General features: G+C 35.9%; 1 protein-coding gene across 2 annotated transcripts in view; it reads right to left on the bottom strand.

Annotated features, from left to right (window-relative positions):
- Positions 1-27,350, bottom strand: part of cacna2d2a (calcium channel, voltage-dependent, alpha 2/delta subunit 2a) — a 186,107-nt gene that overhangs the window by 119,582 nt on the left and 39,175 nt on the right. For both annotated transcript variants that reach the window (XM_026212970.1, XM_026212972.1), the window contains exon 3: positions 24,888-25,004. In XM_026212970.1, the coding sequence (XP_026068755.1) occupies positions 24,888-25,004 (117 nt within the window). The remainder of the gene's footprint in view (positions 1-24,887; positions 25,005-27,350) is intronic.

The following is a 27,350-nucleotide window of genomic DNA, read 5'->3' as shown; positions in this document are numbered from 1 at the left end:
CTCCCATTCTCGTCACCCCTGATCGCTCACGTCAATTCATAGTGGAGGTCGATGCGTCAGAGGTGGGGGTAGGAGCAGTGTTATCCCAACGCGCATCCTCAGACGGAAAGGTGCATCCGTGCGCGTATTATTCTCACCGTTTATCTCCTGCAGAAGTTAATTATGACATTGGCAATCGAGAGTTGTTGGCAGTCAAACTTGCACTGGAAGAATGGCGTCACTGGCTTGAAGGGTCGGGTGTACCTTTCATTGTATGGACGGACCATAAGAATCTCGAATACATTAGAACCGCCAAAAGACTTAACTCCAGGCAGGCTCGGTGGGCATTGTTTTTCGGTCGTTTCGATTTTACACTTTCTTACCGGCCGGGTTCCAAAAACATCAAACCCGATGCTTTATCCCGTCTTTTTGAGCGTTCCGATCGTACTGCTACTCCCGAGCCCATTTTACCGGGGACCATCATTATCTCCGCGCTCAGGTGGGAGGTCGAATCGAAGGTGTTGACCGCCTTAGAAGGGGTAACGCCCCCGGCTCGTTGCCCACCGAACCGATTGTTTGTGCCGGAGAGGTTACGGTCAGACGTTCTCCAGTGGGGTCATTGTTCCAGTGTTGCTTGTCACCCAGGGGTTAGTAGAACTAGATTTCTGGTCAAGCAACGATTTTGGTGGCCTGGTATGGCTCGTGACGTCCACGATTTCGTCTTGGCTTGTTCAGTTTGCGCTATTGGTAAGACTTCCAATCGACCTCCAGATGGGTTACTCTTACCGCTGTCTGTCCCTTCAAGACCCTGGTCCCACATTTCGCTAGATTTTATCACCGTCCTCCCGCCCTCTAAAGGCAATACGGTGATTTTAACCGTAGTGGACCGGTTCTCGAAGGCGACTCATTTCATTCCCTTGCCCAAATTACCTTCAGCCAAGGAAACAGCGGTAGCTGTCATTGACCACGTCTTCCGCATACATGGCCTCCCGACAGACGTGGTTTCTGACAGGGGTCCCCAATTTGTGTCCAAATTTTGGCGAGAGTTTTGTAAATTGTTAGGAGCGACTGTTAGTCTTTCTTCCGGGTTCCATCCCCAGAGCAATGGTCAAACCGAACGAGCCAATCAGGATGTCGAGAGGGTTTTGCGATGTTTGGTTTCCAATAATCCTTCGTCCTGGTGTCAGCAACTCTCAGTTGTGGAGTACGCACACAATTCTTTGCCAGTGTCATCTACGGGCATGTCTCCATTTAAGTGTAGTTTAGGGTACCAACCACCTAATTTTGTCAGTACGGAATCCGAGGTTTCGGTCCCCTCCGCACACGCATTAGTCCAGAGGTGTCACCGCACCTGGACCAGAGCTCGCAGAGCTCTGCTCCAGGCTAGGTCGCGCACCAAGGCTAAGGCCGATCGCCACCGGTCGAAGCCTCCCCGTTACGTCGTCGGTCAAAGAGTGTGGCTTTCTACCCAGAATATTCCTATGCGGTCCGTTTCTAACAAACTTGCTCCCAAATTTATTGGCCCGTTTTCTATTACCAAGATTATTAATCCGGTTACCGTGCGTCTTAGCCTTCCTCCGGCGTACAGGAGGATTCATCCCGTGTTCCACGTCTCCAAAATTAAATCGGTGATTTCTTCCCGTCTTAATCCGCCTGCTCCGGTTCCCCCCCCGCCTCGTCTCGTTAATGGGGAAACCACCTATTTGGTTAATCATATTCTGGACTCTAGACGGAGGGGACGCGGTTTTCAGTACTTGGTGGATTGGGAAGGTTACGGTCCGGAGGAGAGGAGCTGGGTTCCTGCTCGGGACATATTGGATCACCACCTTATAGATGATTACAATCTACAGGTAAAGCAGGCTGGGAACGTCAGGTGACGTCCTAGGGGAGAGGGTACTGTCACGGTAGGAAATCCAGTGTTTCCTCCGTGTCATGTTTTGTTATTGTTTTTGTACTTACGTTGTCTCCATGTGCTCGTTTAGTTGATTGTCATCACCTGGGTGTTGATTGTCTCGCTCCAGCTGATCGTCATCATACCTCTGCTACTTATACTCACCTCGCTCTCTCTCTGTTGTCAGATCCTCTCTTATGTCTCCATGCACTAGCTGGAATATCGTCTTCCGTGTTTGTGTGCTGGTTTGGATTCGTGTTGTCGTCCGCGTGTCAGTGTTCCGGTCTGTTCCTGGTTCCAACCATTGACCACCTTCACCTGCACCGCTGACTTCACCATCCCGCTCTTCTCACGCCACCGTAGACCTTCCTTGCCATTGCCAACACTCTGGACACTCTTTATCAATAAACTACATCTGATTGCCTGCAATTGCTTCCTCCTCTTTTATCGGTCGTTACAATCTTTTCAGGACATAAAGGGGTCTAAAAGCTTACAAAAAAATAAGACAGATACTGGTCTCTGCTAAAAAGCACTGGCTGACCTTGATTTAGAAAGGACACTTTCAACCAAGACATGTAATAAATGAAATAGGTGTCAGATATGGACATGGATTAGGGTTTCTAAATGGGTAAGATACAACAGAAATATTAAGGCTGACCCAAATAACATATACATATATATAATATGATGTGATGATATATGTAATAAAATATAGATAAAACAAATACAATAAAATATAATATGTATAGTTTGTAGTATATAAATATATTTTACAGCACATTTTATTATAAAACATGCAATGCATAAATCATAATACCAATGTGAGCATATATTAGAATATTTTTTATTATTAGAATTAGATTATAATTAGAATATAAAATATACAATAACAATACTTAAACATGTTACTATTACAGTACATGTAATAAAATATGCATTAAAGAAATCATGTTACCAGATTAAATACACATCTGCTGAAGTTTAATAATTAATCAAATGATTGACCTTCCACTGTTAGTGACACATATTCTCCATCTTTATCAGAAGCCTATTTCAGAACATCAGAAAGTGAAGGAAGCACATGTACTAACTCTAGGTAGACTACTCTACAGCATACTTTGATCGTGTTGCAGGACCTCAGAGGATTCACAACATCAGTTTCTAATCTTCCAGGATGAGCTTTTTTAAATTGTCACCGTCTTCTGAGAACAACTGGCCTGGATTTTAACCTGATCTAACAGCAAACTTCCTGCAGACACCTTTTAGAAAACTTGTCTGTCTTTTTAGTGGGCACACTTTCTGCAGAACGGAAATTCAGGCATAGAAGTGGCCCATTTAAGATGTATATGTCATCGATGCGGGTGTAAGAAAAACCGCGATTCACCACCTACGGTACGTACCGCGGTACTTTCATGGCCTAGCATGATAGTCACTTGGGCTACCTGTCCCCTGCTGATACACTTAAAATGTGTGTGGCTGTTCTGAAACTGAATTGCTTAAATCTCTTTGAAAAGGAAAGTACCATTAAGGACAACGTGCAGAACAAATCTGTCATATGGGCTACATAAAATTATATTAAGAAGACGACTGTAAAAGAATATGTCATATCAGTTCATTTTTATGGAAAATCGTTTATATACACTGTCATATATTTCTTCATTGTAGGCCTACTACAGTGAATATCTCTTCAGCACACAGCCTAACCCTAACCCTAACACTAACCCTAACCCTAACAACTATGCAGAATATTAATAACTGACTGGGACTGTCATATACATAACACTGTAATGAGAACATATTAATAAGCAGAAAATTGCCACACATTTATGCACGATAGCATAATAGCACTATAACAGGTTATCAGAGCAGATCCGACTTTCTGTAAGACGGAATTTCACAGAAAGTGTAAGAGCTTGGGATTGAGTGGTATTGTGTCTTCTCCCACTTTCTCAAAATGCTCAAATGGCCTCCCATTCATAATAGCCACGTAGAGTTTGCTCTGAAAGTGAGCTGCATGCCTCAATACAAGCGCGATTGAAACATTCAAGCTATTTTAACCCATAAAGTACTCGTACACTCTCTGAGAGATGGGCTTTAATGCGCTCTCAACCACTGTAGCCTAAGTAAAGTTTTCCAGTTACTTGTTTGCATTATTAAGGCATTATTTTATTTTATTTAAAATAAATTATGCATTAGATTTTTTGGGAAACATTTTACAAATCAACATTTTTCTCAATTGAGAAAAAGTCTTAATTGTTAATACATTAATAAACATGAACTTACAGAACAATTATTGATATTATTATTAAGTTAAAACAGAATCTAGTGTTGTTTAGCATTGCTGGTGCCATGCCATGAACCCTACACCCCAGAGGGAACAGAGCAGAACTGAACCGTGGCTCCAAAGTGGCGATACCGTGGTATTGGTATATATCATAACACCCCTACGAACTGACATAGTATGTTCTGAATGACATACTCAAGTGTGCAGCATTATTGTATTGTATTGCAGGTATTGCACAGTGTGCAAAATAAGAAATATACAGTTAGAGCACACTGCTTGGAATACAGCATCCCAGAATGCAAAGAGCTTGACCTTCTATTTCTACTGTGGCATATGAATCAGAAGTATGAATCTTTCTGAAATATTAATCATGGTTTTTAAAGATCTCCTCCTAATGGAAGCTTGTTTGCGCCATGGAATAAAAAAAGGTAATAGTGATTTTTTTTTAATTCACAATTCTGACTTTTTCTGAATTTTTCCTCACAGTTGTGAGTTTAGATCCAACAACTGAAGTATTTTCCCTCAGAATTGCAGAATTTCAAGTTTACATCATGCAATAACAAGTTATACAAATATATTTTTTTTTACATTCTTCAGATATTAAAAGCAGGGAATGTGTCTTATCAGTTATATCCATTTCTTCTGCATTCTAAGTCTTGCATTCAACGATGACGGCACAAACCAGGATGAAGACATGGAAGCCGACTATGAAAGAAAAGCAAGCAATTTGGATGCTAAATGAAAAGAGGAAGAACAACAGAAAAAACAAAGGGCATGGAGAAATTAAGAGTTTGGAAACCACCAGTGACATCAGCAGCCAACGATGACCTGATCGGCTGAGAAAAACAACAGTGGTTGATGATAGACAAATCATAAAAGCTGTGAAAATGAACCCTAAAATACATGTCAGTAAAATCACCAACAACCTCCAGAAAGCTGGGGAGATCTCTGTCAATCTACAGTCCACAGGAGAATTTGACACAGAATTACAGAAGCTACACAACAAGATGCAAACCTCTGATCAGCACCAAAAATAGAAAGCCAAGATTCTTCACAAATGTGAGCCAGTAGAGTTTTGGAACTGAGTTGATGGACCGATGAGACAAAGATTAACCTTTATTTAAGTGATTGGAAAGCAAAAGTCTGGAGAAAAGAATGGAACTGCAAATGCACACAAGCTCATCTGCAAAGCTTGGTGGAGGTGGTGTCATGGCATGGGCATGCATGGCTGTCTCTAGAACAGGACCTCTTCATTTTAATGATGACTTATTGTATGATGGCAGGAGCAGAATGAATTTGGAAGGGTACAAAATCATCTTGGCTACCAATATTCAAGAAAATGCCACTAAACTCATTAGAAAGCACTTCATATTGGATCAAGACAATGACCCAAAACATCCTCTCAGTTCAGTCAAGGACTTTATCAGGGCAAGGAAATGTAAAGTCTTAGATTGTCCAAATCAATCTCCAGCGTTAAATCCGATTGAACATTAATTTCACCAGCTGAAGAAGAGACTACAGACAGAAACTCCTCAAAACAAGCAACAGTTGGGAATTGGGTGCATTTAAGGCTGGAGAAAGCATTTTAAAGCATAAGACCAAGAGTCCGGTGATGTCCATGGGTTGCAGACTCATTGCTCTGATTGCATGCAAGAGATCTGCAACTAAATATTAGCTTTTAATATTGTACATCTGCCTTAAATTCAACTGTTCCAATACTTATTCTCACATCAAATAGTGGGATGAACTCTAAAAGTGCTTGGTAAAACATGTATGTGTCGAAAGACCTAATAATAAAATGTGACATTCTGCAGTTTTGTCGCATATTCATCTTTTAATCATATTTGCAAATGTCTTGACTCCACAGCAGAGAGAGCAGTTTTGTCTTTACTGTTCCAATACTTATGGAGCGCACTGTATAACATAGTAATGCACACAGTTTGCCTGCATTTCATTCTGAATATACACATCAATTATGTCATTTAAAATAAAAACAGCCTGAAAGAACACACATTTACAGACTCTCATGCACATTTCCTGACAAAACAGACTCGAAAGGTATGGAGAGATCGCTGTTTTCTGAGGAGATTGTTTGTATTGTGATAGTTTACATAGCTGCCTTGAAACTTCTGATCTAATCTCATTTTTTTTATTATTCTCCGGAGAAAGCAATTCATATCTTATCCATTTCCTTCACTCTCTTTTCCCCTTCACTCTCTCTCTCTCTCTCTCTCTCTCTCTCACTCCTGCTCGTGGTGTCTTTCTCCTCTCAGCACCATCAAACATTTGTTCACAGTTTGGCGTTTCATCACTCTAAAGCTCCATCACAGGTCTTTCCAAACGTTTTCCACACTCTGTAAACCTGCCTGATATTTATAGAACAATTAGCATACAAACTGAAATACTGTAATGGTCTTCAGTTCTTTGATAATTTGGCATAAACCTGCTTTATCTCCTGCAATAGTTACCCAGTCTGTCCAAAACTAAATCAAGCTTACAAAATTCCTAGCATACATCATAACTAATTATGTTATTGTATATCAGACTAGCATGGCAATAGAAGACAAGAGAGTTAAAAGGTCTGGACAAGAGAGGGCCTAAAAACACAATGATTCTCATATGAACATCAGCCAAATTTATATCTCATATATAAACAATATCATAAATAAACATAAGGTACAGAAGACATGTAGAAAACGGAATGTGGGGTTTTGTATATCTGCAGGTGCAGATTTCATGGGATTCTGCTCACAGGTGATATTTAGTATATCTGTTCAGCTCAATGTGAATTATGTTCAACAATAATTATGCCAATAAAAAGCCTGCAGATGACTTTATTATTGTTAAAAGTCCTATCTGGAATAGATTAATAAATAAATGAGACTAAACTGAACATGCATGTTTGAGCATCTATTCCCATCAGTCTTTAGAAGGAGGACAGAACAAAATAAAGCTGGTTTAAATGTCAAATGAGGTGAATGCATAAACTGCATTAAATCTATTTAGCGGCATTAAACACTCAGCTAATTAATCTCGTAAAGTTAACTCAAACGTGCAACCCTAATGAAATATAAACATCTTCATCTAAAGTTGCTTGAATATGCAGTAGGAAATGAGTGAGATGTGCTTTTAGTGGGTAAAGTCTCTTGCTCGTTCTGTAGTAATGTTTAGAGCAGCGTAATGACTTGAGAGGAAACACATAAGCTGATTAACGGCTGCTCAGCCCGCAGGATTTTAATGGGGATGATATTTGTGTTTTTGGATGGCAATTGTAAACCTGCTATTGCATAATTATAAAATCTACATCCAAAACGGCTCTTAATTTCTGTCTCAGGCAAATAATGCACATTTTGTGATGATAATCACTCCAGCAGAGTTGAAATGCATTCCTTACACTAACAGGAATTACTCGGACCGCCACTATGACAAATATTTTTCTAATTTAATTAACTTTAAAATGTAACGTATTCCTGTGAAGCAAAGCTGAATGTTCATTAACCATTACTCAAGCCTTCAGTGTCACATGATCATTTAGAAATCATTTTAATATATAGATTTATGATCAATGTTGAAAACTTTTTTTGGAGTCTGTGATACTTTCTTTGGGATTCTTTGTTGAATAAAATGTTAAAATAATAGCATTTATTTAAAATAGAAATAATTTGTAACACTATACCATACAATTCAAAAGTTTGGGGTCAGTAAATTTTTCTTTCTTTTTTGAAATAAATAAATATATATATATATATATATATATATATATATATATATATATATATATATATATATATATATATATATATATATATATATATATATATATATATATATATTTTATTTTATTATTATTTTTTTTTTTTTTTGATTCAGGAATGGTGTGTTAAATTTATAAAAATTGACAGTAAATATCCTAAAAAAAATCACAGGTTCCAGAAAAATTAAGCAGTACAACTGTCTTGCAAATTGATCATAAATCAGTATATTAGAATGATTCCTGAAGGATCATGTGACACTGAAGACTGGAGTAATGATGCTGAAATTTAGCATTGCATCACAGAAATAAATTAGATTTTAAAGTATACTATAACAAAACAACATTATTTCAATTTGTAATAATATTTCACAATATTACAGTTTTTTCTGTATTTTTTATCAAATAAATCCAGCCTTGATAAAGGGATAAAGGAATTCTTCTGTTTTTTTGTACCTAAATTGCTATTGTGACAGGATTATTTCTTCCTCATCTCATCCAATGCCTCTTTTGCTAGTTCCAAAACATCATTTAAAGCTGGTAATGGAGGATTGATAGCATTCTAACACAGTTATTAATGCAGTTATTAGAAAGAGAGCAAGAGAGACAGAGACACACACACAGAGAGAGAGAGAGATAGCTTGTGTGAATTAGGCTAACGTACCTCTGTGAGTCCCTCAACAGTCTTCTGAAGCAGCATCTCTAACCAGCGATGTTATTACCTCACTAGTGAGAAATGTCATATGTATTTACTTTCGGAAAATCATCTGTCATGTTGTTGTTTCTGTTAATCCTGTGTTTTTTTTTAGTCTGTATAGGTACTGTATGCTAATATATATATGTTGTATGCCACATATTTGTATGCCACATATTTGTGACCCTCTCTTTTGGTGTAAAGCTACATGTTATACAGTTAAATTGCAGCATGAATGTTAATTCTAGAAATTCCAGAAATCTCTCCGGCTGCAGGAGAGTTTTGGCCGTATCATTTCAGTCGATCTCACTGCCAGTGGCGTCCCTTTTCCATCTGTCTGAACTTTTCTTCCTTTCTCTATCCGTCTGTTTCCATCTGTCTCAGTCATTTCATTCTCTCTCTTTCTCTGATGGATGTAATGTGGGGATTGAATGGAGAGATCGATCAGGAGCTGTGCGTTGAAGCAGTCAGGCTGCTGGGCCTCTGTGAGCGCAGATTATTTCCCAAATTATTACAGCCGCCAGATGCTTGTCAGAAGACTCTCTCCGTCAAGGTTAGACTCTCTCTCTCTCTCTCTCTCCCTCTCTGTTTATTCCTCTTTTGTCTTCTTTTCTCTCTTTTCTTCTCTAGTCTTGTTAAACTGTTAGAGCTAGAGCTTATTTTGGTCAAGAACTGCTCACTTAGACAGGAAAAAGTGATGGAGATGATGAACGGGTTGTGATGTCACTACAAGATGAAGGCATCACATTAATATTAACTAGCTCATGTTGATGTTGCTCATAATCTTCAAAAGGCCACCCAGTCACATTAGCAAATTAATATTCAAGAACCAAATCTTATTGATTTATAAAGAGACATAATTTGCAGATATTCAGTGTATGACCCTGCAGACAATATATTTAAATAATATTATTTGTAATAATTTGCAGTACATAATAATTATAAATACAACATAAATGAACAATAATACACTTATTTATGCAGTAAGTGGATGTTGAAAGGATGTGTATTCTCTACAATACAGCACATTTCAGACAGCCTGAATTCATAAGCACATATCAAATGTTCACACTTTGATAAAGCATTGCTGGAAAATCAGTCATACGTAATGAAACATGACAGACAACTCGAGGTAAATGCAGTCTACATCCTGAGCAATCTTTGAAATGTTCTGGGGTGTCCCAGATGTATCTGTGCTCCATAAAATCTCACAGTTCTTCGTTATATATGAAGCCTCCTGGGTACCATGTGGGATCAGCAAGCACACTGCTGAATTTCACAACGCATTCTACCGCATTTTACATTCATTTACTGTGGATATTATCCATATTTTTATCCACATACCAGCCAAATCTAGATTTCACAATAGTTACTTACCACAACATTACTTTTACAACTGTATCTATCTCTCTATCTATTTCTCATATTTGAGAAATTATCTGCTGTTGTGCTTTCTAGCAATCCTTAGAATTATGTTCCAATTACCAGCAAATGCTAATTAATTCAAATTAAATGTTCTGATTTTAGCACTGCATCAATCCAGTATTATGACCACAAAATAAACACACTTCTATACTGCATTAATTCTCTCCCAACACACTGCATATATTATATTTTAAATGCCTATTTGGAATATCTAATGTTGGTTTCTGAATCATGATCATTTCATAATATAATATACAAATTAATTATGAAATAAAATAATACATGCCAGGGATAAAGCATTGGTCATTCAGAAAGCAAATACTGAAGAGAATAAGAAAATTATATGATTCATTATAAAACAAACTGACATCTAATAGAATAGAATAGAATAGAATAGAATAGAATAGAATAGAATATACATTTATAAAACTAATTACAAAATAAAATAATAAATGCAATGGATAATGTACTAGTCATTATTCCAAAAGCAAATATTCAAAGAATATCATGATAATCATTTTTTAAATAAAATATAAAGCAATGCAATGTTCATTATTCACAAAGCAAATGTTCCAGAAGATAATATAATAAGAATTATATAATTTTATATAATTTAGTTTTTCACAACCATTTTCCACCCTTTTTGTAAATGACATCTAATATTAACCTTTGCACACTGCTGCAATACAAACATTAGAAATCAATGTAGAAAGCAGAAGCATAATAATCTGCATTATTTACTGCTTCATTAATGTCCTAAACACAAGCAGTGAAGAGCGGGTTACAACAACGTTCAGTCCCTAACCCTGTGTGAACAATAAGAATCGTTATGCTTTGCTTAGCAAATACCGCTAATAATTAGTGGAGACACCAGAGATGTTTCATTATTACCATGAAAAGGATAAAAAAATCTCTTGAGATGTACAAATTAAAACCGCTAAACAAAAAGCGTCTATCAAGCGACACATGCATCGACGTGCAAACGGACACAAGAGTGGCGCGGCACACTTTAAACCAGGTACAGGCTTATTTTGATAAGCTGTGCATAAGCTTGTACGTTTGTAATCAATGATGGGGATTAATTTGTATTAAAGCAGTGAAGACACTGGAGTCAACGCCAGCGCTTTTATCTTGAGCCACTTGGATTACTGAAGTCAGAGATCTCAGGAGAGAGAGAGAGAATGAGATGCAGGACAGGGAAAGAGAAAAACAGAGGTAGAAAAGGAGCGAGAGGCAATCTACACGCATCCTATAGGTTATTTAGTCAAGGTCAAAGTTGGCCTTTCTCCTCCAGGCCTTACATGGACATAAGCCATAAACCAATCATTTCAATCATTGGTGCATGTTGCATTTTCAAATGCTTGTTATGCAAGCGACTCTACCAATGATATTTTATACTTGTGTTTTTTTTTTTTTTATGCCCTGCACAAACATCCGCAATATGTCAACTAAACACATGAAGGAAATTAGGAAATGTACAAGCGGCTGAATTATGTCACTAGCACATGCAAAAAAAATACACATTCTGCCAATCAATATAACAGTCAGGTCTTCACCCACTGAGATAGCACCAAAAACTGACAAGCTGTCAGGCGCATGCAGGCGTTTGGAGCGCTCTCTGACAGTGATCGGTTGAGACTGAGGTTGAACGCAGACTCACTGCTGCTCTAAACTGGCTGAGCATTCTTTTATTTATGGGGGTATTAGGGCACGATAAACAATCATCTACTCTAATAGACAATCATTTATAATATCTAACTCAGACTCTGAGCGATAACATGATGTGCTGGTGTAACAAATCAAACGCTGCTTCTGCAATACTCTCAGACAAGCTGCTGTCTGATACTAAGTCAAACCAGCAAACATCTTAAACTGGAGTTTAACTGTTTTTTAAGACAAGCATCACTATTATGATGATGGAGTAGACATATTTAAAAAATATATACCCGAAATTCCTCGCTTAGATTTAGATTTTTTTTATTTTTTTTATTAATACTCTTTTACAGCAAGGATTAATCAAACTGATCAAAAAGTGATGCTAAAGACATTTAAATGTTACAATAAATGTAAACTTTAAAAGTTACAAAATGTTACTATTTTGAATAAATGCTATCCTTTTGAACATTCTATTCATCAAAGAATCCTTAAAACAAAATGTGTCACTGTTTCCACAAAAACACGTAGCAGCACAACTGTTTTCATCATTAAAAAATTATCAGAAATGTTTCAGCAAATCAGCATATTAAAAATATTTCTGAAGGATCATGTGGCACTGAAGACTGGAATAATGATGTTGAAAATACAGCTTTGCATAAAATCAATAAATTACATTTTAAAATATATTTCAGTAGAAAACTGTTATATTTAAGTTAGTTATGTTAAATCATAAAATATAAAAAAACTGTATTACTGTATTTTTGATCATTTTAAGCATTTAAACAATACTATATATAGCATACTATATATAGCATATAGAAGCATCAAAGCAAATGAAAACAAAAGAAAAAAGATAGAAGATTGTGCATTGTTTTAAAGAAAAATATTTTAAGTTGCACGATATTCAACAAGATGGGTGTAAGTTTTCCGGGCCTCAGCCTCAATCTCCACATAGAAAATCACCTTGGAGGAAACTGCTGAAACTAAACCAGCGTAAGAAACAAACAACTCAATCTGATGATCTACAACACACAATATAAAACACTCAAGCGCTTCAGCTTGGCCAAAACAGTCAGCATTTGTCAAGGCATATGCTCGTTGCTCTCTTAAGAAAATTAGACGTGTCTCCAGTGCAGACGGACTATTTGTGCAGCTAAACTAAGCCTCCAGACTTCCCACACGCTGACCTTCAAGTCTGAAAATCTGACAGAACCAGAGAGAGGAAAGTAGGAGAGAGAGATGGACAATCTCGCAGCGAGGAGAGGAGGGGAAGCGCTGATGATAATTCGGCAGAAGTCTCTGGAGCCTGAAGGCAGTGGAGAGCAGCGTTCTCCCTCAGCGGAGCCCGTGGAAGCCACGAGCGGCCAGGCGGCAAGATAAGAAGAGGTGAAGCGCAGATTAGCCGTCCTCGTGGACTGAAACCCAGGCTAATGCCCACAACTGACCTCAAGTCTCATGTTATTTGCACAGCCAAATACCGAGGCATAAGAGATAGGACGGCTACAGAACGAGTCGAAAAGGTCAGCACTTCAACTAATAATGTTCAATCTGTAGAGCCAGCCGACTGCTAATGAAGGCCAATTTAAAAGGATCCACTTAAAAAGACAATACAAGATTAAAACATGGAGTCTAATTCATTTTTGAATGATCATTTATCAGCTCTAGTGTAAATCAGTGAAACAAGAAAAAACAATGGAAACATATTACTCTGTCTTACTCTTGCCTTATGGATTTAATTTATGCTTGAAAACCATTGCTAATAGATAAGAAAATATATTTTATTTATAAAATATATATTTGAATTTACTGTAAAAAGGGAAAACGTCTGCTAATAAGTAAGAAAAGTTATTTGTTTGCAAACCTTTTTACTTTTTTTTTTTTTTTTTTTTTTTTTTACATAAAAGGTATTCTAATTTAACCCGAGGAAAGGAAAACATTGGCTAATGGGTAAGAAAATTTGTTCGCAAACAATGTAACTTTTTTCAACAAAAAAACTAAAACAAAAACATTTTATAATGTATTATAAAAAATTTAATTGCGCTTATTATTTTCACATTTATTTCTAATTTATTCTTAATAAAACATTGCTAATAGGTAAGAAAAGGAATTCATTTTTTACATTTAAAATTAATTCGTAAAAAACTGATTTAATCCTTCGGACCAGAGCTGTGATTTCTGTCTTTGACACAAGTGCTTTCGTTTAGCTGCTCAAATGGAAATCAAAGACCTTGTCTGACTCTGACCGACCCTCTGGTGCTGCCGTTTGCTCATCAAACAACTTTATATGGTGACATGAAAGCGTTCCGCCTCTCTCTCTCTCTCTGTGTGTGTGTGTGTGTGTGTGTCACGCACAGACTACTGATCAAATCCTGTCTGAGAGCGACTGCAGCCCGACTGTCTCCTACTAGTCACTGACAGAACAAGAGGAAAAGTAGAATAAAATGTGAGTGAAAGTTCAACTCTTCAAAAAGGACAACTCAAACACACAAATGCATGTGATGAATACAAAAAAACTAAACAAATTATAATAATGAAAATGCTTGCATACCATGCATAACCAATGATTCCTTACAGAAAGTAAGTTTCCTCTTATTTTTACTCATCCACTCTCAAATAAGTTCACTATTGTAAGTAAACTATGCTGTGAATACAAGATCTTATATTGTTCAGTTAATGATAAACATCGAAAAGATGACTTTGTGGGGAAAAAAAATGTTTCTTTAACTTCAGCTTTTTTGTTTTTGCTCTGTTCATCAATTTTATTGGCAAAGACAGCAAGAAGCATAAATTAAGTCAGCTTCAAATTCTGATTCAAACTCATTTTCTGTTCATAATGAACGTGCACAACCATATTTTTTATTATGAATTTGAAATGTTTAGTCAGATAACACAAGTACACAAGAGCATGGCAAAGTGTAAAGACTACCATACTATTCCTACTACAGAATATAAATAGTAAGAGTAGTATGATGCTAGCAAGCTAATCTGAACTCAGTTTATTTTTGTTTATATTTGTCAAATTAAAGTCAATATCAAATCTAACAACTGTATATGAATCCTCAATGGACATTAATGAAATTCTATAAAGGTACATTCTTTTAAAGTACATTATACAATAAATTAATTAAATAATAAAATAATTTATGAATAAATAAATAAATAAAAACCCCATGATGAAATTTTTCATGTTGCATATCCTGTTTCACCTGATATTATGGTTACCGAAGTGAAATGTTTGTGAAGGCCATTTCATGCTGACTTGTATATGACATTTACTCAAAAAATATTCTTATCCCACATATGCAAATCTCACACCTGCACATGCCTATATCTCTCTCTCATTCCCACAAGTGCAACATTCCCTCTTCACTACTCTTTATTTGCGATTCAGCAGAGATTTGCTCTTCATTTTAAATTGTAAAGAGGAACATTTTCAAAAGCCCATTTTCGAACAAAGCGATCTCTTTCATTTGTAGCCTGCAGCCAAGAAAAACAACAGGCTGAATAGACTCGTGAATCAACTCCAAATGCATTCACAGACAACAATGTGGGAAAAAATTAACCAAAAACATTGTTTATGTACTTCAGATACAGTTGGTATCTTAGGAGACACTCTATAATTGTCGAGCCACACTCAGACATTTTAATATATGTTTCACGTGTCTCTACAGAAAATGCTAAGAGTGCAAATTTTTATTCATCTCGCTCTTCGACAGGAAACACAGGAGTACGTCAAACAGATGCTAGTCGAACAACTGTTCAAACACAGGAGGCATTTCTAACTCGTCAAGAGCATCTCGTAACAATTAAGGCGTCAAATCAATAGTGTCAGGCGCACATACAGCCAATGCAATCCAGGAGTGTGTCAGATGATGCAGTACTCCTATTAAAATAGATGCTGCATTATGTTTGAGAGAAAACTGTAATAGTATGAAGAAATGCAGACTTTATTAGTGAAATACTAAGGAGAGCTTTAGTGGATTAGAGCTGTTTTAAACAGAAATCATTTCTGTTCTCGGTCAGACAGACCTTTTTTTTATGAGGTGTTAGATTCTATTTGTGGATTTTGGACTCATTATAAGTTATTCTCTATTTATACTAATTAATTGTTAATTAATTAATAGTTGAAATCTTGACTCTGACTGGTAGACTGTTGTTTCAAGATATTGATTATATATACTGTAAATGCATGGCTATGATAAAAAAAACTCTCAAAATAATGTTGAATATAATAATAATAATTGTATTTCTTTTTCATGTTTTGCATCAATTACGATTGAATAAATGTCTTACACATATTCTTATTATGGAAAATAAATATATAAATACACGAACAAACAAGCAACCAAGAACTTCTACATCATGGTAGCATGTTAGACTGGCTCTAATCTGTGCTGATTTAAATAATAATAAAACTAATTATAAACACCTAATTTAATTACAAATAAAATAAAAACTATAACGATTGTTTCTTATGGAGCCCCGCACATGTCATGCAAGAAAAAATAAATAAATTGTGCCCACGATTTACTAATTAGTTTCCTCAATGTACTAAAACGTGCACACGATTACTATTGCGTTCCCTCAATTTGCTAAATCGTGTGCACAATTTATAAACCGAGTGAACGAAATAGTAAATCGAGGGATCGCAATAGTAATCGTGTGCATGTTTTAGTACATTGAGGGAACTAATTAGTAAATCGTGCACATGATTTAGCCTACTATGTTTTTCTGCATGTCATGTGCGGGGCTCCGTAGTTTCTTTCTGTAATGAAAAAAAAATTCTGCAATACAAAAATTGAAATATAAGAATATAACCATTTATATAAACAAACAACAACAACAAAAACAACAACAACAACAAAAAAACAACAACATCCAGACTGTATAAAATACAATAAAAAAAAATATATATATATATATATATATATTTGCTTTTGGGGTAACACCAGATCCAGCTTATTACATCTAGGGATGAACTAGATGAGATTTGGGAGTTTGGTGCAATTCAAGAAGTGTCTAGCTGATTTGCTTCAAGGTTTGTGATGTTTGGACAGCCAGCAGGTGAGTGAGATCGGCTCGTCGATCGGCGGATGTTCTGACCTGGAGCTTCAACATCATATAGGTGTTCATCTGTCTAATAAGCCGAGCAGGAGAGTGAGGTTTTGCATGGCAACGAGCAGAATGTGTGTGTATGAGAGAGACAGAGAGAGAGAGAGAGAGAGAGAGAGAGAGAGAGAGAGAGAGAGAGAGAGAGAGAGACATCAAGAGAGGCCAGGAAAGAGGTGTAATGGCTTTTGCTGCAGGTGGTAACAGATGGTTGCTAATGGATGTTCATAGATCTGAATGACACAGGCTAGAGGGTGGTGTGATGCACAAAATAGTGAGATGGAGAGACATACAAATCTGAAGAAAAAGATAACAAGAATGGAAAACGGTTTGGCTCTGTGTTTGCCCTTTCAAAGCTCATATAACTTCATGGAATGTTTCATGTAACTTAAAATCTTTACAAATATTTATATTGAATCAGTAGTTGACACACTAATTGTACAAAGGTAAATCAAGACTATTAAATAATATTAACAAATGCATCTTTTGATTTTAATTATGTGTTAGTAATTCAACATGAACTAAGATTAATAATACTTCATAAGTATTTTTCATTGTCAGTCCATGTCAGTGTAATGTCAGAATCATTGAGATTATTTAAATATATTAAGATGATAAAAATATTAAATTAAAATAATAGATGCAACTTATTTTTTTATTTTATATTTATTTATTTTATTTGATATATAACTTAACAATATATTAGCAAAAAATAACCATTAACTAAGATTAATAAATATTATACATATATATATATATATATATATATACACACACACACACGTATATATACACACATAGACATATACACATACATATATATATATATATATATATATATATATATATATATATATATATATATATATATATATCAAATAGGCTGTTAAAGCTGCATGGAAACTGTGCATGCAAGTATTTTTTATATGAGTTAAATTTAAGAACATGTCTCTGAAATGATTATCAATACTGTCCTGGAGCACAAGTCCTGTTTCCCTCATCCAACACATCCGATTCAACTCGGCTCAGTATAGAGACTTTAAGAACTGAAGACGATCAGAAAAGGTAAAGAGTTGTAAAAAATAGGATGTGTGTCAGATCCACATCATGTTTAGCAATGGCAGCTCTTAAAACAGCCAAAATAACCATAGGCAATAACCATGCTGTGATATCTTTATTTACATTAGAATTTAGCTTTATATATAATTTTTGTATATTTCCTACTTGCTGAAGGGTACAGGAAGTAAAATATGACATTTATTATCTTGGGTTTATGTGATGATTGTTTTAAGTTCACTTAAACTAAAGCTGTTATTTTCTTAAAGTCTAATAGATGTTCAAATGATAGCTCTCAATTATACTGTAATGCTGAATGGCTAGTCAATGGTTAATAATTGGGTGGGGGGAGGGACTATTTCATAGAGACATCAGTAGTATTGGTATCAGTGAAGAAATATTTTTAAGATATTAAAGCAGTCTCATTTGGGATTTTTTAAGACAAATTAAGACAAAGCTGTTTCGATCTGAGAGGAACATGTTGTTTTGATGTGGTAGACGGATGTTGTAATCCACAGAACTGTGCTCTAATGACTGCTATGATCTGAACAGGATGCGTACAGATAATTTACAGCTATTCAAGTCAAATGGTTTGAGCGGTTATGTGTGATTTTTACAAGCTGATGTTGATGTGTGCTATTTTCATCAAGGTGACTGCGGCCTACTTCTCTCCCTTTCCAAAGGGACTGGAGCGCTTCACAGTGGGCCTGCAGGAAATTGAAAACTAAATTGCTTTTCTTAGTTTTTTCTTATTCTTTTTTCAGAGGCACTTGGATGGAGGGGAAGCATAATCGCACTGCTTTTGTTTCCGCCGTACAAGTGGACCCAGAAACTTCAGGCCAACGTCAATTTTGGGAACAGTATGGTGAGAGAATAGGTTTACGGCAAGACTACAAACGGTGGAAAGTTAATTGAAAGTAAGTGCGTAAGTGTATGTAGATTAGCGTTGTGAAGTCGTGCAATTGCTCTGCATACATTAGCAGCCCCCAACACTGCCTTCCTCTTAATATATCTCCTCCATCTGTCATCGTCACACTCACCTCCTCCTGACTAAGCAAGTACTGCTCCGCATCCTGGAGTTTTTCTGCACCACAGATCAACAGGAACTCAATATTTTGTTACCATTAGCTTGAAGACTATTTTATACCATTTGAAACACAAATGCCAATTAATTAGATTTACTTTTTCAGAGGGAAATAACAGGGCTTGAAATGCAGAAAATGAATAGTTTAGTCATTCTAATGTGTAAATGTTTTCATAACAACATTAGCTGCTTAAAATAATAAACGTTATCAACGTTACTGATATTCAAAAGGTAAGCAAGCGCTGCTTTGTTTACGTTTTGTATATCTGCATTTATCTCGAATTATATCTTTGTTTTTTTTTTAAATAGAAAAAATATATTTTAAACTGTAATATTTCAGAATGTGTATTGATGATCAAATACACTAAATGCAAACTTAGTGAGCATAAAATACTTCTTTTAAAGGGTACGTAACATACACAGTTTCACCTAATCTCATGTAAATCTTAAGTACCTATAGAGTTGTACTGCATCCTTCATATCTCCAAAAAGTATTTCGTTTTATCATATAAAAGCCGAGCTCCTGGAGGCATGCCATCACTAACCTGACCAGAACACACAAAGGCATTAATACACTCCGTTGCTGCCCCGGAAAAACAAACTGCATCTGCTGTTTCATGTAAAGCTGGTTTCTTTGGGAAGCTGAACACGGTAAACTTTCCCTGACATCCAAAAACACACTTATCTGGAGACATTCTCAAACAAATCCTATGCAGCAATTGGCGACGATTTCCAGATGAAGTGCGTTGATGTGCGTGGTCTCGCTCTCCTCTGGTCGACGTGTGCGCGTGCGTGCTTTTCCGAGAGAAATGCTCATATAAGGAGTTCCACCATCGTCTACGTCATTAGATCCATGAAAAAAAAACAGCCGAAACTTGTACCAACCTGGAAGTAAGATTTTCAGCACAGGTATTCTCTGTCATTCGTCCATATTATTAAAAAAAATATTGGCCATGTTTAGCATGAGAATCCATCTCTTTAACACTGTGAACAACTCTGAATACACGAAACACCATTGTAGCCCCCCTTTTAAAAATCATATATTTTGTTAAGAGTCTGGACTATTTATTTTCTACACTGTAATATTTGTTACACTAATTAACAATGTTAATATAAAGTGTTGCCCGTCCCTGTTAATGTGCCCCTAAAGAAACACAAAAGCGCCGTTTTGCCCTACTGAGTATTTCCTGTCTGATGAGGCCGATCAAAACCGTCCTCTCATTAGTGAAACAGCAGGAGTAACTAATTGTGTGTTTAATTTTAGGGATGTCAGAGAGCACGGGACTAAATTTAGCATGTATGAAGATCTGTGGTGCCGGCCAATTATACACGGGCAGAGGAGAGTCCACCAGGGTACCTCAGTCCGAAAAACAAATCACAGTATGATGAAGTGTGTTAGGTGTACACAACAACAAACCCATTTCCCCTACGTGTCTGCTTCCACCATGTCATACTGGATTTCATAGCATGTGCGAGAGAGATTCACTTAGTCACATGCTGCATCTGTGCGACGTCCAGTCAACACGATCCAGTTCATCATAGCAGTCCTCATCAGGGTCAGTCATACACAATCTACATCATATATGAGCACACACACCACCAGCCGTTGGAAATGCTGCTTACTAGTAAGATGTTGTTTTTGCATTGGTTTGTATTAGGAGAAGGAGAATATGGCATCAGAAGCCTGTAAGTGACATAATGTAAGTGATGCCATGTGCTGAGTTTGATTGACAGGTTCTGTTCTGCAGTATCAGCTGGATTCTATAAAAGAGAGAGAGGGTGAGAGACACAAAGCTGAGCTCAGCTGAGATCCATACGGCTGCAGCACTGTTCGTTTACATGACAGCTTCCCAGGCCCTGCCTTGACATCTGCCAGTCACACGCACCGCGGTCACAGTAATAAAGATTTAAGAGCTTCCAAAAATAGGCGGCAGGACACTAACACACAGACACAGGCAGAAACAGTCAGGGCATTCCAGAAGAGCACCATCTCTCCATGAGCACAACATCAGCCCTTTGTGAAGAGTCTGTATCAGGTCATTAAAATACTGATAAATGCAGCCAGAAAAACTACCAGACAGGAAGCAACTCATTTCAGGACAATATGGATGACCCCAATGCACATTGAGTTTCTAGAGTAGAACACAAAAAAGAAGCACAGAGGGATCTCATTCATACAACAACTGAATATAACAGTTTATGTAAGAATGGTTTGCATAGGAATTTGTCATATATGAAATGGAAAGTAACAGTTTATGTAAGAATTTGAATCGGTTTACATAAATATTTGTTGTGCACAATCAAGCAAATCCAACCATTATTGAAATAAATGTTTGATGAACAAATAAGGACAAAAGTTCAATATGCACATAATTCTATCCTATTTAACGAATGATTTACAAAAAAATATATAATTAAAAAGCAACAATTTATGTAAAAACTGATGCACAGACTATACAGATATGCACATAATTACACGTGCAACTAATGCAAGCCAATTTACAAATAAAATGTATTACAATCAATTTATATAGAAATATGCTGTGCACATAATATGCAGAAATTTATTTTACAAACATTTTATATAGCAAACAATTTAAATAAGAAATAATCTACAGACAATCTATCCTTATTTATTATGCACATAATTTGATGTGAATTTATGAATGACTTACCTAGAAATTCTCTATGTACACAGCCAATCAAAGCGACAATTTACATATGAACTTTTACAAACAATTTACACAGGCATTGATTATGTACATAATCAATTCAATGCGACGATTTACAACTACTTACTCAGAAATTTGTTTTGCACTTTCAATGCAACAGCTAACACTGGAATGTTTTGACAAACGACTTACTCTGAAATTGGCAATGTTCAGAGAAAATGTATATAAGAATTGTTTAAGACTGTAATCCATTGGGGAAACTTACATAAGAATGGTTTTACAAATAATTTATATAGGCATTCATTCTGCTTGCATTTCTGCTAATAATTAAAGCCACTGGAAAAATTGCATCCTCCTGGCGCTTTGGTGAACTATTTTCAATGGACTATGATTTGGGACATACTAATCTTAATCTCACATATTATTTATGCCAGATAGTACATGAATTGGGGTGCAGGGGTCTATCTATCACACTCATTATCTGTGATCTATAGAAACAGGAGCAAATAAACAGGTCGACGCAGGTGTGGACCAGTTACCGCTCTTGAAACAGAAATTTTTTGTAGAACCTCAAATAAAAATTTTTACCCAATTTTCAAAATTAATTTCCACATAAAACTACTTCAATGACTATAGTAAACATAAACCAAATTGTATGTAGAAAACTCCTGTAATGTAAATTAAGGTTTTTTTAAATAAGTTTTTTTTATTGGCCCAAAATCTGTTGATTCTATGCACATCATTTACTTTGTGTGAAAGATTATGAGATTGCAGCTAATTTATCGACATTCAAACACTGATTCAGTTGTGCAAACAGCCATAAATCACAATACAAGATTTAATATGTATAGCTTCTATTAAACACTATCAAAACTCATCCCCACCAACTCTTTATCATGAGATTACAAGATGTCTCCTCTTTCCTCTCTTTCTTGTTCTCTCTTGCTTTACCTTGTTCTACATCCAATGTCCTACATCACCCCTTCTTCCCTCTCGATTTCTTCCATCTTCAGCTCATTTTGAAATCAATGATTTCAGAACTTAATTTCCTTGCATTTCCTAACGCCTGAAGGGGTGTTCTCATTCTGGGCCCATTTTCTCTCTCTCCATCTCTCTTTCTCTCAGTTATCAGGAGTCTGCTGGGCTTTGGGTGATGGTTGGGTCTAGTCACCAGCATACCGCTGGCCCTGATAGCAGCGGGCCCTATCTTTAGCTGTTCAGTCAAGAAAGCACTCAGAGGCCAACTCTGCGGCCAACCAACTCAATTCCAAAGCTCTGAAACATCGGCTCCGTTCCAAACCCTACCGAGCTGCCTAGCAAGTCTGTACCATGCAACAATCTTCAGCAGGCAGCAAAATGACATCCCTTTACCAGTTGCCTCATTTTGGCACAAATTTAAACAAGCATCACTCGCATCATTTGCAGAAAAGCCAATCCCAAATGCATTATAATGAATCCATTATGGTGAAGGAAATATAGTTTGATTGTGTTGTCGAAACAGAATTCAAACTGCAACATTGTAAACAAACAATTTTTCATCAGTAGAGCAAAAATAAAAGCTGGTAGGGATGGGCCAGAATTGTTGAGCTAGTATAATGAAGCTATAAGTCCGATAACAGGTTTAAGGCAAGAAATCTGAGCTCTGAAACATACACAACTAAGATTACTCAATAAACTCTGATGGCTGATAGAAGACCGTTAATACAGTTTTGGCTACCACCGAAGACATGACAGACACCAGACAAAAAATATATTTTCTGACAGGATATGGCATCCATGGCTAAATCTAATATTTCCAGCATGGACACTAACTTTATTTTCTTTAAAGGCCGTTTTCTCAAAATCTATTTTTTATTGTATATACTGTATATTTTTATACATGGTCTGAAGAGAGTTTTTATAGAGGGGTTTGTTAAAATAGCATTTCCCTGATTTTATACAAAATGTTATTCTTAAAAACATGGAGAAAATTATTATAATTATAACTATTATCATCAATATCACTGTTGTTGTTTTTATCAATTATTATTATTAATTCTTATCGTTTTTGTTGTTTGTTTTATTTATTTATTTGTTTTGGCTATTGACAGTGTTTTCTTTATAAAATGATGAAAAGAGATCTCCAAAATCTCATCTCTAAAAACCTGTAACTTGGCAACAAGTTAAAACAATAATTTTGAACCTGGCTTTATCCAATGTACATTTTTGTTCTGGAAATGTATGCAAATTACTACATATTCAATTAAATATCACCTCATTTGCATTTTTAAGAAAACTTTTCCAATACTTAATGTAAACACAGTCAGCTGGGAAAGTATGGTGATTTCTATTGGTTACATTTATTCACCATATTAACCTATGGTATCTTGCCTTAATATTTTTGCAATATTTTTGCAATGGAGTTTTAAAAGGTGACGCCACTTCTCAAAGAGATCCCAAAGAGGCACAACGTCTCATTGAGTGTTTTAATGGGAAAACTCTCATGTGCTTTAAAGACGCCACCATCAAAGTAGCATTTGTGCAATTAGGATGCAGTAGAAAGTCACTGACTAAATAGGAAGAATTCGTCAAACTAGAATTAGGAGAAATCATTTCTGAGTCGCCTGCATGTCTGCATGGCATGACTCACATTGGAGAATCTCAGCTAATCTCGCTCGAACACCAATTTATGATAAGACATTCTGAGTGTCTCCCAGTGAAAGACCTCAGGCAGTGTTCATATGCTACTTTTAGTCAAAAGTACTAAAGTACTTCACTTACAAAACACATGACTCATTTCTGAAGCTTAATAAACACTCATTTTTCAGCTATAATTGTCACGTGGGCCTGCATATTCCACAATTGTCACGTGTGCCTGCATATTTCAATCAGCCTCTAAAAGATTTAAACCAACACAACATAAAGCACTTCAAGATCTTCAAAGAATATCATGGTGCATATGTCCAAATATCATGGTAGCACCACAGCATTTTTTATGGAAATTGGTAAATCTGATGCTCCATTCATCCCTGAAAACTCTACGAGCATCTTATGTGTCACTGTGTCATGTCCTGTGGATTTGAAGAGGGAGCAGATTGGAAGAATACAAACTCATTACCTGCTTAGTTAAGCAGGCTAATAGAGAAAAGTGGGCATTGGTAATAATATTTTAGAAATCCAATTTTTTTCTGATTAACAGAGACAGTGGATCGATTGCCCGTTTTAATGTAACAGATAAGAGTTTTACACCACGATTATCAATGGCTCGACTTCCTGCTGGGAGAGAGCGATAGTTAGCGCTGCTCACCTCCAGAGCTTTGCGTTTCCTGTTGAGCAGTTTGGCGATGTCTCCTGCCACCTTCTCCACCAGCTGCTTGGGTGTATTTCGCTCCACAGAAAACTGATTCCTCTTCTCATTATAAATCTGTGGGAGGTTAAAGGTCAAACGTCAGGCATACATTAATTTCCTTTGTATCCAATTACTTTAAAAATGACAGACCTTTGCAGCTCAAAACTAATATATAGTTTACATGTGAAATTCAATATTTAGAAATCTAAACATTTATCCATTTTCTTAAAAATATATATATAATTTAATACATTAATTAAAAGAGTTTTTTTGTCAACGATGGATGGATGGATACATTTAAAAGCATTCATCTTTTGTAATATCTTAGTTAATATGATCCAGTAAACTGAGCCACCATGAAACTACTGGTATATTCTAAGACACTTAATCGTCAAGAAAATCATTACACTATACTTTAAGTTGTTTAATTTAACTGTTTACCTTATCATTTATATATATATATATATATATATATATATATATATATATATATATATATATATATATATATATATATATATATATTTTTTTTTTTTTTTTTTTTTTTTTTTATTCTTAGTTCAATTAGATATTAATATTTATATAAATGTAAATATACATTATTTAGTATAAATAAATATAAAAATATTAGAATGTATAGGTAACATATTTTACCAAAAATTGTTGATTGTTAAGTAAAATAATTCTGAATATATATATATATATATATATGCAGCTCTAAGTGCCATCTGAAATTTTTCTTCTAAAATTAGCATCAGCATTAATCAGGCTCCTATGTGTAAATTCAGTAAGCTTATGTTTATGGTCTAGGTCCTTTAGTTGTTTCAAGTGAAACAACTAAACATAAACACATTATATATATAAATAGTGAAACCTCAAAACTTAAACAGATGTGAACTAGAAGATCTCCGAATGGACTGGGTTAACTGCACAGTGCAAAACAATGATAAAAAGTATCCTTTAAAAAGTATCATTTAAAAAAAAACACGAACATGTATTTAATTAAATTAAACTAAAAGAAAAAGAGTACAAGTCATGCCATAATCTGATGTGGATTTATGGGTCAGCATTGTTCCTGATGTCAATGCTTTTCCCAGTGATTTACACATACAGTAGCAGGTCTGGTCTTACAGTCTGACTCAGCACACCGCCATGCTGTCCACCGTAATCTGACCCCCCGGGACGCCCAGTTATCCCCTCCACTCCAGGGACACCATTACCCACAAATCCATCTATGTCAAACTGAGGACTAGGCAAAAAGCCAATTGCAATCCCCCTAGAAAGAGGAATTCTTTCACACACACACACACACACACACACACACACACACACAGCTGGTGGAGGCTTTAGTAAGGGCTTCGGCCTCTAACACCATGTTTGAAGCTGTGCTCCCCTGTCACCAGATAATGGCTAAACCACAAGCACTGTTTTACGTCAACTTGAGTGAATTGGGACAGAATAGTGGCCAGTGCATGGAATGGGCTGGCGACTAGAGAGGGAAGGGACATTAGTGTAACCTAGTTTTAAAACTGTGTTACTTGTTATTTTTGGAATACAATTATAAAGCCCTTGAAAAAGTCATTAGTGTCTTTGATAAACACTGAGATACTGATCTCATAAAACAGGGACACAGTTCCCATTTAAACTCAGTTAATAAATTCATTAATTAAATATGTTTGTATTTTTCTTTCTGTCTTAGGATGTGATGAACATAATGTGTTCTACTGATATGCATTTCCTGTCTGAACACAAATGCTGCCCCCTAAATGCCAGGAAGGTCAATAGCAGCAAAAAAAAAAAAAAACCTAAATTAAATATAATTTAATTTCATCAAACATTTAGAAGCACCTAGACCAGAAAATGTTAGACAAATTAAAAATATTGAAGATAGATAGATAGATAGATAGATAGATAGATAGATAGATAGATAGATAGATAGATAGATAGATAGATAGATAGATAGATAGATAGATACAAGAATCAATAAATAATCATTCTTATTTTTAATTTTCAGATTTGTAATGCCTTCAATATGTTCAAAGGAAAAGAAAAAAAAACATTTAGATATATAGTCAATGCTAAACCGCCTTTATTGAGAGGCTATTAATAATAATCATAAAAAAAACAGGTTTAAATTTAATCTGTAAACATTTGTATTCAGTAAAGTGTGAAATGCTGAAGTGACTAATGGACTTTAGCTTTCATGCAAAGAAATTAAGTCAAAATGTTTATAAAATAATATACTTTCGATGTTGTGTTTGTGTGTGTGTGTGTGTGTGTGTGTGAGCGCTGAGATGGAGGAAGCAGGAACAGCAGGCAGGAGGGTCTGCTGTCTGGGTCGGGCCAAGAGATCTAGATGAACTGGGCCAAACACACTCACACTGAACCAGAGTGAGCGAAAGCCCGTCCAATTCAATATGC

This window comes from Carassius auratus, chromosome 31, assembly GCF_003368295.1.
Source record: "Carassius auratus strain Wakin chromosome 31, ASM336829v1, whole genome shotgun sequence".
Lineage (NCBI taxonomy): Eukaryota > Metazoa > Chordata > Actinopteri > Cypriniformes > Cyprinidae > Carassius > Carassius auratus.
Note: the sequence above shows the minus strand (reverse complement) of the source record. Positions and strands in the feature narration are given on the sequence as shown.